This window comes from Gymnogyps californianus, chromosome 11 (genome assembly GCF_018139145.2).
Source record: "Gymnogyps californianus isolate 813 chromosome 11, ASM1813914v2, whole genome shotgun sequence".
NCBI lineage: Eukaryota > Metazoa > Chordata > Aves > Accipitriformes > Cathartidae > Gymnogyps > Gymnogyps californianus.
The window spans coordinates 24,263,322-24,276,210 of NC_059481.1; the positions used below are offsets into that span (position 1 = coordinate 24,263,322).

General features: G+C 69.5%; 2 protein-coding genes across 2 annotated transcripts; one reads left to right on the top strand and one right to left on the bottom strand.

Moving 5' to 3' along the window:
• The first annotated feature begins 276 nt into the window (after positions 1 to 276).
• On the top strand, positions 277 to 8,728 carry ANPEP (alanyl aminopeptidase, membrane). Its single transcript, XM_050903474.1, has 22 exons — positions 277 to 311; positions 2,340 to 2,858; positions 2,951 to 3,379; positions 3,640 to 3,785; positions 3,872 to 4,008; positions 4,094 to 4,220; positions 4,330 to 4,484; positions 4,559 to 4,672; positions 4,825 to 4,968; positions 5,083 to 5,148; positions 5,279 to 5,344; positions 5,549 to 5,721; positions 5,805 to 5,881; positions 6,025 to 6,158; positions 6,280 to 6,335; positions 6,447 to 6,594; positions 6,740 to 6,831; positions 7,011 to 7,121; positions 7,213 to 7,380; positions 7,459 to 7,599; positions 7,782 to 7,863; positions 8,142 to 8,728. Exons 2-22 carry the CDS (start codon positions 2,662 to 2,664, stop codon positions 8,298 to 8,300), a joined length of 2,922 nt encoding a protein of 973 aa, XP_050759431.1. The 5' UTR covers positions 277 to 311; positions 2,340 to 2,661; the 3' UTR covers positions 8,301 to 8,728.
• A 319-nt stretch (positions 8,729 to 9,047) lies between these two features.
• On the bottom strand, positions 9,048 to 11,322 carry LOC127020758 (mesoderm posterior protein 2-like). Its single transcript, XM_050903541.1, has 3 exons — positions 11,313 to 11,322; positions 10,046 to 10,806; positions 9,048 to 9,161 (listed from the first exon to the last, which is right to left on the bottom strand). The coding sequence occupies exons 1-3, from the start codon at positions 11,320 to 11,322 to the stop codon at positions 9,048 to 9,050; spliced, it is 885 nt and encodes a 294-aa protein (XP_050759498.1).
• Between the last annotated feature and the right edge of the window lie 1,567 nt (positions 11,323 to 12,889).

Consider the following 12,889-nt stretch of genomic DNA (forward strand, 5'->3'; position numbering starts at 1 on the left):
TGGGCTCTGCGCCCCGCTGTCCCCCCCGCTGCCCTGACCCCCCCCGCCCCGGGACGTGCCCCGGCAGCCCCCCGGCCGGCCAGCAGCCCAGGGGTTAAGGGGGCGCGGAGGTTCAGGTCACTTCCCTTAGAGCTTCAGGAGGAAACTTTCCTCCCGCTGGCGGCTGAGCTAGCGGAGCTGAGACGCCCGAGAGCCGGGCGCAGGCAGGGCGCAGGCAGGGCGCAGGCAAGGCGCAGTCCTGGGTGCCTCGATGGGGATGGGGCGGGCGGGCGCCCTGCTGCCCCTCGCTCCCCGCGGCTGAGCGCAGGAAGGTGAGTGGGGGGCGATGCCGCTGCCCAGACCCCCGGGGCGGGGGGGGGGGGGTAGACCCCGAGCCAGGGGTCCTGGGGGTCCCCGCTTTGGGGGGTCGTTGGCTTGGGCCGAGCGGGGGAAGGGGCTGTGTGGGTGCATGCGGGGGCCGGCACAGGGTTGTGGGGTGTGGGGCGAGTGGTGGGGCTGTGGGCTTGCATGTTCGGGGCTGCGGGGTTCATGTGCGTGGGGGTTACGGAGCCCATATGTGATGGGGGGGGCGTTGGGGGGTCCATGGGGATGCATGAGGTTATGGAGGGCTCTGGGGGGTGTGTGTGCGTGTCGGGTTATGGGGCGTGTGGGGCCAGAGCCTTAAGGGAGCTGTGCGTCCATGTGGGTGATGCCCAGCATCTGTGCCCTGGGTGTCTGCGTGTGGGACGTGGGATACGCGGGTGTGCCCTCTGCACGGGCTCCATGGAAGAGGCTTTGCAGTGGGGGGAACAGGAGCCCGCGTGCGCTGGGGCTGGAGGAGACGGGGTGCAGGGTGGCATGGGGTGGTGCAGGCAGCCTGGGGAGGGGGCTCAGGGAGGGGCGCAGGGGCTTGCTGGTGTTCACGGGGAGAAGTGCCTGAGGGGCTGAGCCGGGGTGAGTGCCTGCACACCATGCCCAAGGGGGTCTGTGTGGGGAGGGCAGTGCTGGGCAGGGGCGCAGCGTGCCCGTTGGTGTGGGACGGAGGGTGTGCGGGGTGCCCAGCACCCTCCTGGCTGGCTGTGGCCCCCATCCCGGGGGAGCTCTCCCAGCCATGATTTGGCGCTCGCCGTTTGCAAACCCTGTGCCTTTGGCCAAAGTGAGGGCAGGGACCGGGGCAGAGTGAGACTGTGCTACAGCCCCGTGCACAGCGGGGGACAGCCAGGCCGTGGGGACGGCCGGGCTCCGTGCCGGGGACACCACAGCATCCCAGGGCTGCTCTGCCAAGCACAGTGATGCCAGTGGGTGCAGCTGGGCGCTGTCGGGGACAGGGCATGGTTCCCTGAGGACAGCTCTCAGCCTCTTGCCAGGTTCGCCCCTTGCCCCAGAGCTGCTGCTCCCAGCAGGACCTGCCCATGTCTCCCCGCTGGAGAGATCAGATCTTGGGAAGAGGAGTTTCTATTACCAGGGCGAGACGCAGTGCCTCCCCTCCCCACCCTGCCCTCCACGGGGACTTCGCTCCGTGGCTTTCTGCAGTGCCCGGTCTGCCACCCCAGCCCAGGGAAGCCTCTGGCAGAGCTCCCGGGGCCGACTCGCATGGCCTGGGGGGGGCTCGGGCTGCTCTCCCCTGCCAAGGCAGAGCTCTCGTGGAGAAGCGTGTGCCCCCATCCCGCATGCCAGCACCCTGAGCCCTGGTGTGTTTGCTTGGCTCCAGCCAGGGCCCTGGTCGGGGGGCTCTGCGCCGTGGGGTGCAGGCGAGGCTGTGCCCGTGGGACCTGCCATCTCCCAGCCATGTGCCGTGCCGGTTGAGACCCCCAGCTCGCCTGGGCTATGGCTGGCGGGAGGGCCGAATGCGGCCCCGTGGCACGCGCAGGCTGCTGGGTGCCCTGCGGCTGGTGGCAGCGGGCACGTGCCTCCTTGGGCTGGGTTCACGAGGCCTGGAGTTTGACCTCCAGGTGCGAGCCAGGCGATGCAACCCTGGACTTTGAGAGGGCTGCGGGCAGGGTGGGCTCCTCCCCAGCACGGTCCTGGGCTCCACCCGTGCCGCCCGGACCCCCTGGGTCTGCACCCCATGCCCTCCCGCTTTTCCCCTGGTGCGTGGGCAGCCCGGCGACGTGTGCCCCTGCCAGGGTGCAGGCGCCGGCCCCCACCCGCCGTGCCCTCAGCCCCAGCAGCAGGTCCCACGCAGACAGAGGGGCAGCTGGGACCCCCCGGCAGCAGCTCAGACCCCGTCGCTTGAGGGCAAACAGGGTGACGCTGAGCCAGAGGCTGGGCTCGGGTGCCGGGGCCGCCCGCCTTGCCCTGCAGCAAGGCGGGGATGTGGCCACCGGCTGTGACCACCCGCTCTGTCCCTCCTTTTGCAGGGCCAGGCCGGTGCTCGGGAAGGATCCTGGGAGTCCTGGCCCGCAGCCCGTGCCCGCTCCCACGGTGCCCATCCCTGATGGTGCAATCCCAAGCTGCCGGTTTTACCCCCCGCTGCAGCGGCACTGGGTGTTAGTGCTCCTGCAAGGCCGGGAGGCGGGCGGGTGGAAAGCTCATCCCAGGGGCCGTCGCCTCCCTGAGCCTCATGGTCATTTAATAGTTCACCCATTAACTTGGACTAATAAACCTCGTGGGAGCGAGAGGCTAAAAGCCGTGCCAGCTGGGCAGCACCTCCTTCACAAGCACCGCTCCTGCAGCCTCGCCATGGCAGCCGGCTTCTTCATCAGCAAGACCGTGGCCGTCGTGGCCATCGTGCTGGCCGTGGGGGCCGTGGCCACCATCATCGCGCTCTCGGTGGTGTACGCCCAGGAGAAGAACAAGGTGACGGATTCTGGCTCCACTGCCCCCCGCCCCACCACGGCCGCCCCCCGCCCCACCGCTGCCCCCCACCCCACCACCGCTGCCCCCCGCCCCACCACCGCTGCCCCCCACCCCACCACCGCTGCCCCCACCCCACCACCGCCGCCCCCCACCCCACCACCGCCGCCCCCCTCACCACCACCGCCCCCAACAACCCCTGGAACCAGTGGAGGCTGCCGACGACGCTGATGCCGGAGTCCTACGAGGTGACCCTGCAGCCCTTCCTGACGCCCAATGACAACAACACGTACATCTTCAAGGGCAACAGCAGCGTGGTCTTCGTCTGCAAGGAAGCCACCAACCTCATCCTCATCCACAGCAACAAGCTGGAGTACACCCTGCAGGGGTCCTTCCACGCCTCGCTGGAGGCGGTGAACGGCTCCCACGTGCCCCCCATCTTGAAGACCTGGCTGGAGATCCCCACCCAGTACCTGGTGGTGCAGCTGCGTGGCCTGCTGCAGCCCGGCCAGCGCTACCGGCTCATCAGCATCTTCACGGGGGAGTTGGCTGACGACCTGGCTGGCTTCTACCGCAGCGAATACATGGATGAGACCGGCGTCAAGTAGGTGGAGGGCAGGGGGCTGGGGGCGGCGGGGGTGCAGGGCTGGCCCAGGGATGGTGGAGGGCACAGACTGGGTTTGGGGCTCCTCTCCCACTGGGATGGTGGGATGGGTGTGGGGGAGCCTCTGTGACCCCCTGCATCCACATGCCACCCCAGCGGGGATGGGACCGGGGAGTGGGCAGAGCGCAGGGTGAGCAGAGGGACCCGGGGGGTGCCGGCCTCTGCAGAGGCCCCCGGGTGCTGATGGGGTTTGCTTGCAGGAAGGTGGTGGCCACCACGCAGATGCAGGCGGCTGATGCGCGGAAAGCCTTCCCCTGCTTTGACGAGCCGGCTATGAAAGCCACCTTCACGGTGACACTGATCCACCCCTCCGACCATCAGGCCATTTCCAACATGCCCGCCAAGGGTGAGTGGGACGGGGGGAGCCCTGGTGGGGTGGTCTGGGGGCCCGGCAGGGCTGCGGGGTGACCCCCCTCCCTCTGCTCCCCACAGGCACCCGGCAGGAGGAGATCGACGGGAAGTTGTGGAACGTCACCGAGTTCCAGACCACCCCCAAAATGTCCACCTATCTGCTGGCCTTCATTGTCAGCCAGTTCAGCTACGTGCATAACACCACGGGGAACGTGCTGGTAGGCTGGGGGTGGGGGGCACTCCCCACCCGCCCTGGGGGTCTGAGCCTGGGCAGCAGCTGAGCCCCGCATCTCTCCCCTCCAGATTCGCATCTGGGGCCGTCCCAAGGCCATCGCTGAGGGCCAGGGCAACTACGCACTCCAAGTGACCGGCCCCATCCTCAACTTCTTCGAGAAGCACTACAACACGTCGTACCCGCTGCCCAAGGCCGGTGGGTGCCACGGGGCGGCCGGGGCACTGGGTCAAGCTGCCAGATGCTGGGGGGGCAGGCGGTCCAGCACCCCGGCAGTGGCACACCAACAGAACCCCTCCATCCCCAGACCAGGTCGGCCTCCCCGACTTCAACGCTGGCGCGATGGAGAACTGGGGGCTGCTCACCTACCGGGAGAACTCGCTGCTCTTCGACAATGCCTACTCCTCCATCGGCAACAAGGAGCGGGTGGTGACTGTCGTTGCTCACGAGGTGGCCCACCAGGTACCTGCCGTGCCCCTCGCCCACCCTGCCGGCCAGCTGGGCCTGGCTGACGGGGTGCTGTGTCCCCCCCGCAGTGGTTCGGGAACCTGGTGACGCTGCGATGGTGGAATGACCTGTGGCTGAACGAGGGCTTCGCCTCCTACGTGGAGTACCTGGGTGCCGACTCGGCAGAGCCCTCCTGGAACATTGTGAGTGCTGGGGCCAGTGGGCAGGGGGTGCAGGCAGGGGATGCGGGCAGGGGGTGCAGGTACCCCCTCCGCCCCGGCACCCGCGGGGGCTGCCCCCGCTGCCAGGAGGGTGCACACAGGGCTGAGGCGGGTGCTGGCACTCACCCCCGCAGAAAGACCTGATGGTGCTGAACGAGGTGTACGCGGTGATGGCGACGGATGCCCTGACCACCTCCCACCCGCTCTCCTTCCCCGAGGATGAGATCAACACCCCGGCCCAGATCAGCGAGGTCTTCGACAGCATCGCCTACAGCAAGGTGGGCACGTGAACCCCGGGTGCATGGGGACCGGGTGTGGGGAGTCCCCGGGGCGGTGGGGTGGGCTGCGGAGTGCCCTGCGCACCCAGGGTCTCTGACCTGCTGTCTCCGCAGGGAGCGTCAGTGCTGCGGATGCTCTCCGACTTCCTCACCGAGGACGTGTTCAAGGAGGGGGTGCAGGTGAGGCTCTGCTGGTGCCGGGGGGCACCGAGTCCCAGTGCGGGGTGGGCGTCCCATGGCAGGGGCTTCCCCGGGTGCTCTGCGGGTGTCCTGCACCTGCTCACCCGTCTCTCCTGGTGCTCTCCCACAGTCCTACCTCCACACCTTCGCCTACGGAAATACCATCTACAGGAACCTCTGGTCTCATTTGCAACAGGTAGGAGGGGGCTGGCTCCTCCTGGCTGCTCCCCCCGACCCAGCCCTTTCCCCACTGCTGCCCCAGCTCTGGGGGGCTGCTCGGCGGGACACGGTCCCGGCCACGCAGCCGCTGCGTGCTGGGCGAGGGCTGCAGTGCTGGCTGAGCCCTGCGCCCCACCCGCACCCCCGGCACCAGTGACCCACGGCGCTGCCCTCCCCGCAGGCTGTCAGGAAGAACAATGTCTCGCTGCCCAACTCCATCAGCAACATCATGGACCGCTGGACGCTGCAGATGGGCTTCCCCGTGGTGACCGTCAACACCGTCACCGGCACCGTCGAGCAGAAGCACTTCCTGCTGGACCCCAACTCCGTGGTGGAGAGACCCTCTGACTTCAAGTGAGTGGGGCGGGAGGCCGTCGGCGGTGGGGGGGGCCAGGGGGGTAAGGAATGGTCTCACTGCCTGCCTGTCCTTGGCACAGCTACACCTGGATCGTCCCCATCACCTGGATGACGCGCGACACCACTGGGAACAGGTACTGGCTGACCAACGTCTCAGGTACGGTGTGTCCTGCCCGGGCTGGGAGCGGGGGTCTCGCTGCCACCTCCCCTGCCCCGGTGGAGGTTGGGGTCCCCTGTGGGGGGGGGGGCTGAGCTTGGCCGGGGGGGCAGCTGCAGCAGACCCTCCTCTCCCCCTCCCAGAAACCAACAACCAGTTCAACGTGAGCAGCCGCAGCTGGCTCCTGCTGAACCTGAACGTCAGCGGGTACTTCCGTGTCAACTACAACCAGGAGAACTGGGACCAGCTCCTTAACCAGCTCTCCACCAACCACCAGGTATGCGGGGCCGGCCAGGGCCGGGGCGTGGGCTGTGGGTGGGCCCCCACTCCACGCATTCCACACACCCCACACACCCCACTCAGGGCTGCCCTGAGACGCTGACTCTGCCCTCTCCCAGGCCATCCCCGTGATCAACCGTGCCCAGATCATCGATGACGCCTTTAACCTGGCCAGGTGAGCCGTGCCAGCTGCCCGCCGGGGCGAGGGGGACCGGCAGGGTGGGCACCCTGGGAGTGGGCAGCAGCCACGGGGCCGGGGAGCTGACGCTGCCTTCACCCCTCACAGGGCCAATTACGTCAATGTGACCTTGGCCCTGAGGACCACGCGGTTCCTGAGCCAGGAGACACAGTACGTGCCCTGGGAGGCGGCGCTCAACAACCTCCATTACTTCCAGCTGATGTTTGACCGCAGTGAGGTGTTCGGGGTGATGACGGTGAGCAGTGCCACCTGCCCGGCCCTGGCCCCGCAGCGGGTCTTGCCGCTTGGCAGAGCCCCGTGCCGGGGGGACGGGGGAGAGGGGCTGGGTCTGCACCCAGCTGCCGGTGCCGCTGGGCACTGACTGTCCTCCTGCCCCCCAGAAATACATACAGAAACAGGTGATGCCCCTCTTCAACCACTACAAGAACATCACCAATGGCTGGGTCACCCTCCCCAGTGGCCTGATGGACCAGTGAGTGCCGCGGCCCCGGGGCCGGGCTGGACCCCTGGGACCTCCCTGACCGCACTGGGATGGTCACCCCAGTGTGTGCTGGGGAGAGGGCATGGCCCCGCTTGCGGCCCGGCACCGGCCAGTTGGTGCCCGGCTGCCGTGTGCTGGTCCCCAGCCCCGTGCGGCCCCTCTCTCCCCAGGTACAACGAGATCAATGCCATCAGCACAGCCTGCTCCTACGGCATCACCGAGTGCCAGGACCTGGCCACCAACTACTTCCGCAAGTGGCAGCAAGATGTCACCAAGAACCCGTGAGTCCCCAGGGTGCCCCGGTGCCGCGGCAGGCAGCTGGGCTGGGCACGATGAGGGGCTCCCGGCTGAGACAGCTCTTCCCTCCTGCAGGATCCCCCCGAACCTGCGCTCCTCCATCTACTGCAGCGCGGTGGCCACAGGCGGGGTGGAGGCCTGGGACTTCATCTGGGAGAGGTTCAAAGAGGCCACTGTCGTGTCCGAGGCTGACAAGCTCCGCACAGCCCTCTCCTGCAGCCCCCATCCCTGGATCCTCAACCGGTGGGTGCGGGGTCTCGGGTGGGTGCCGCGGCTCTGCCCCTGCCGGCCCCTCACCCAGCGGCGTTCCCCCCCCCCCAGGTACCTGCAGTACACCCTCGACCCCAGCAAGATCCGGAAGCAGGATGCCACCTCCACCATCAACAGCATCGCCAGCAACGTGGTGGGGCAGCCCCTGGCCTGGGACTTCATCCGCAGCAACTGGAGGACAATCTTTGGCCAGTGAGCACCGTGTGGGGGGCTGCGGGGGGCTGGCTGGGTCAGGCAGCATCCCCCGTCTGCCTGTGCCCCTCGGGGGGGGGTGGCACCGTGCCTTCCCCTGGCCCTGCATGGTCGGGGCAGAGTTGGCCCCTGGTGCTGCTCTGCCTGGGGCTCCCGGCTCAGCCATCCCTCTGCTCTCCCAGGTATGGGGGCGGCTCCTTCTCCTTCTCCCGGCTGATTTTATCGGTGACCCAGCGGTTTTCCACAGAGTTTGAGCTGCGGCAGGTGAGGCTGGACCCTGGCAGGGTCCGTGGGACCAGGCACCAGCGACCCCCAGCCCTGGCAGGAGCCGGGGCACAGCTCTGCACTGCTGGCGCCTTGCAACCTGCCCTTTGCTAGCAGCCCTTGGGAGGGGGGGCTCCTGCCCCTGCCCCTGCCCCTGCCCCTGCCCCTCATGTGCCCAGGGGTCTGGGCAGCTTCCATCCCTGTCCCAGGCTGCTGGGGTGCTGCTGGGGGTTGTTGGGGTGCCCCACACCTGCTCCAGCTCCTCTTCTCCCTGGCAGCTGGAGCAGTTCAAGGCAGAGAACCAGGACATCGGCTTCGGCTCAGGGACGCGGGCGCTGGAGCAGGCGCTGGAGAGGACCCGTGCCAACATCAGATGGGTGAACGAGAACGAGAAGTCGGTGCTGGCCTGGTTCCAGGGCGAGATCGCCTCCAGCTAACCGCGCGGCTCCGGCCGCCACGCACCCTGCTCCTGGCCTGGCTGCGGGGCCGGCTGGCACGGGATGGGCTGCGGGGGCCGAGCCCAAAGCTCCCAGAGCCCACCGTGCCGTGGCTGGGCTGGACCCTCATCCACTCCTCTGCTCCGCTCACTCCATCCTCTCCGGCCCCCAGCCCCAAACGCTCCCTCCTGGCAGCCCCCGTGCCCCCCCCCCCCCCCCAGGCCAGCCCAGCCGGGCCTTTGCTGCTTGTGAGGGGCAGGGGCCGCTGCCCGCGGGCAGGGCCTGGCGCCTGTATGATGGGCAGCGGAGGGGGACGGGGGGCTGTGGGTTGGTGGGGGGGCCCTGCTGCCCTCGGCTGCCTGGGGCAGCGCTGGGGTCTGCAGGCTTGTGCAAAGCCTGGCGGGTGTAAATAAAGGCTTGCACGTCAGCTTTCACCGGCAGCCCTGGATGCTGGGGGGATGCCGGCTCTGCGGGGCCGGCCTGGGCAGGAAGCGCCTGGGACCCCGCGGTGGGCACGGGGCGGGGGCCGGGGATGCAGAACCCCCCGGGCCGTTAGGAGCCTGGTGCTAAGTGGCTCTGGGGGCTTTGCCGACGCCAGGCCCCCCCGGCCCCTCCGTCTGACGGCTGCATGCGAGCTCTCCTGCTGGGCCCCCAGCCCTGCGCCCTGCACGGGGGGCTGGTGTGCCCACTCCTGCCGGGGCCGGGATGCCTCTGCGTGGTTCCCCCTCCGGGGCAGACGCTGTGGGGTCAGGGCAGGAGGCAGCCGTGGCTTCCCCGAGGCAGCCGGGTGGCCATGCCGGGCAGGAGGGGGTGCCGGCAGTCGGCCCCCCGGGGACTGTCCCCTGTGGGATACCCAGATCCCTGAAGGGACAGAGCTGGATGGTCCCAGCAGCACAAGGGCGTTTCTTGCAGCCCCAGTCCCAAACCCTCGTGGGGGCTTTGGGCACAGGGAAGGGACGGGACCTGACGGGTGGGTGGTAGCTGCCCTTCCAGGGGTCAGTGGGGCTGGGGAAGCCCCCCGAGTGGCGGGTCCCTCTGTCACCCTAGCTCTGGGACATCTCTGGGCTGCGGGGTGGGCTGGGAGGGGACACCAAGGCAGTGTTTGGCTGTGTGTGTGGGGGGGTGCCAGCCTGTGGGGTGCCCCGGACCCCCAACCCTGCCCGTGGTGGGGCGCAGCGAGCAAGGTCCCGCAGTAACGAGTTGGGTTGCAGCGGTGCACGGCAGCTTTAATGAGGAGCCCTTCCCCGGCGTCCATCCCGCGCAGCTCTGCGGCACGGCCACACCGCCATCCCCTGCGTGGCCTCTGCGGCCGGGGGTGTGGGATCAGCTCCATCCCCCCCAGTGCCGTGCTGGGGTGCAGCCGGGCAGGACAGGGGCTGCATGGCGGGCTGGGGAGATGAGCCTGTCCGGGGCTGGTGGGCTGCCGAGCTGTGCGGAAAGAACTGTGTTAGGTGAGCGGCTGTGGGACGGCACCGTGCCCCCTGCCCTGCACACTGTGCCCCCCACCCCGCACCCCACGCCCCACACCCCACGCCCGGGCTGGCTCTCTGGCTCAGCACGCATCATGCTGTGCCCCCCAGCCCATGCAGACACCCCAGCCACAGCATGCAGGGGGATTTGCGGGTGCAGCCCTGCCTGCACCCCACGAGGAGCATCCACCCCCCTTCCCACCCATCTCCAGGCTCTCCCCCAGCCCTGGGGGGGTGCGGGAGCAGGAGCTGGGCTGGGGAGGGGCCCATGGGTACCTGGTGGTGTGCAGGCAGCTGGGAGCCATGCGCGGGGGTCCCAGGGGGCCCTGTGTCCGTCAGTCCTGCCCCGCGAGGCTGGAAGGGGGCTGCAGGCTCCAAGCAGCAGGAGGAAGCCATCCCGGTGCCCATGGCCGTGGTGCATCTCTGGGGGGGCTCCAGGGGGGTCACTGCTCCAAGGCTGCACAGCGGTGATGACCAGGACCCCGAGATGGAGCCAGGGGTCCTGTGCAGCTCCGGGGGGGTCCCTGTCACAGGGATGTAGCAGGGCGACCCCCAGGCCCCCGTCCCCATGTCAGGAACCCCAAGCACCTCTGGGGAAGTCCCCGCAGCAGGGCCATAGGGGGGCGACCCCCAGGCTCCCGTCCCCATGCCGGGAGCCCCGTGCAGCTCCGGGGGGGTCCCCACCATGGGAGGTGACCCCCAGCCCACAGTGCCAGGTGGCGAAGCATCCTGCGGGGCCGGGGTCGGTGGGTGCAGGCGGGGGTCTGGGGGCTGGCAGCACCCCAGGCCCTGGGGGCAGAGGGGGCAGTGCCGGGGGGCCGCCCCCCGCCGCCGGGCCAGCGCCTCCTCGCTGAGCCCCAGCAGGGCTGAGAGGTGGGCGATGTAGCGGATGGCGAGGCGCAGGGTCTCGATCTTGGTGAGGCTCTGCCCCGCGGGCGCCAGCGCGGGCGGCAGGTAGTGCCGCAGCCGCAGCAGCGCCTGCGCCAGCCGCCGCATCCGCAGCTTCTCCCGCTCGCTGGCGCTCTGCCGCGGGCCCCCTGGCCCCCCGCACCGCCCTGGCTCATCCCCGCTGCCCCGCTGCCCCCCGGCCCCTGGCCGCCGGCCCCGCGGGGGACATGGGGACATGCCGAGGGGCTTCGCAGAAGCGGTTGGGGAGGCAGCATCGGTGAGGCCCCTGGTCCGGTCCTGGAGCAGGGCATGGCCTGCTGGGAGCTGGAGGCCCTGGGGAAGAAGTGGGGCTGGGGGTCTGGCCATGGCTGGGGTCCGTTCTGCTGCCCGCGTCTGGGGGTGCCCAGGCAGCCCCGGCTTTATGCGGGGCCAGGGTGTGAGGCAACACCTTTGTGACCGCCTGGAGGTGTCAAAACCTACAGAGCCGGGCTGGGGCCGGCCGGGAGCCTGGGAATGCCAGGCCATTTGCAGAGGTGTCAGTTCTGACTCCTCCGACCCTTAATGGGCGCTGCCCGGCGCTGGGAAGTGTGCAGGGACCAATTCACACGGCCGTGAGAGATGCTAACGCGCCGACCAGCCCTGCCAGAGCCCGCACCGTCCCGCATGGCGGCTCTGCCGGGTTGGCTGCGCTGCAGCAGGCAGCAGGGACTTGACCTTCCAGCGCCGGGACCCTGAGCCGCCAGCCCTGACACCCAACGGTGTCCCCACACCTCCCCTGCCCTCTGCGCAGCTCCCAGCCCCAGGGCCGGGGGTCCTGGGCGTGCTCCCAGCAACAACCAACCGCCCTGAGGGGCAGGGGGATGTGGGGATGCGCAGCCAGGCTGGTGCGCTGGCGGTGGGACCAGTGTGCTCCCTTCCCGGGAGACGTCCCTGCACCCAGCCGTGCTGCCTCGGTCTCCTTGACCCCGTGGGATGCAGCCCCGGCTCTCTGAGCTCCTGGCATGCTCTGGAGAAGCTGGAGGCACAGCCTGAGTGTTTGTGGGGACCCACCGGGCTGTGCCCCCCTGCATGGAGCTGAGGCTCCCTGTGCTGCTTGTCTGCCTGGTGCAAACCCTGGACTGGGGGTCCGGGTCCCCGAGGCAGCGGGCAGCACTGTGGTGGGCTGCTAAGCTCTTTAGGATGCTCCAGGGCAGGGGACCCTGCCTGCGCGTGTGGGCTGGGGGACGCAGCAGAAGCAGGGGGGAGGCAGCTGCTCGCCCAGCTCTGGGGTGGGCAGTGTTCCCGGCTGCAGAGGGGCTGTTTGCTGGGATGCTTTTTGTGGCACTCACCCCTGGGCCGGGCACAGCCTCTGGGCACCATCCCTGCTAGCCGGCCTGGCCCGGCCGGAGGTACAAGAGCGCACAGCCAGGGCCAGGAGCCATGCAGACGCTAGAGGTGCTGGAGCAGGGATGGCGGGTCCAAGGTGGACAGTAAGGTGTCCTGGGGAGGGCCCCCAGCAGGGCCCGGTGGGACCCCCCCTCAGCAGGAGGCCTGGCTGCTCCTGGGGGCACTGGTCCGAGCCGGGCACCGACTGCCTGGGGAGGACTTTGGCCCGCTTTGGCCGGCAGCACCGTCAGGAGCCCTGCGGCTCTGCAGCCAAGCTCCATCCCAGTGCCGCACCACGTCCACCCCATGGCCCTGTGCCCACACTCCATCATCATGGGCTGGAGGGACGTGGAGGGACCCCATCTCCCCTGAGGGGTGAGGGGCTGCAGGCTCTCCCTCAGGGGGGCTCTGACCCCATGGCCAGCGCTGTCACGGCCCGGCCACGCTCCAGCACTTGTCTAAACACGGAGGGAGGTGGGAAGCGGCTGCCCAGCGGGGCCGCAGAACTCATTACCCGGGAGCTCATCAGCTAATGAGACCCAGGAGGGGGCCTGGGAATGGGGGGGAGCGGGGCCAGGGCAGTGCCGAGGGGCATGCAGGGAAGGGGCCGTGCCCCAGGCTGTGCTGTCGGGTGCAGAGCACCCTGCAGAGCACCCTGCCACGCTCCCAGGGCCAGGCTGCCGCTGGACCCCCGCTGCAGCCCCCAGCCCTGGAGACAGGCTTTGGGACAGCATCAGACGTCTGTGCACCCAGAGATGTGCTGCGGGTCTGGGTCGGCCCCGGTGCCCTCAGACCTTGGACGGGGCAGCAGCTCAGCACTTCCTCCAGCGAGAGGGCAGAGGGGATTAATAGCAATTAACTCTGGTG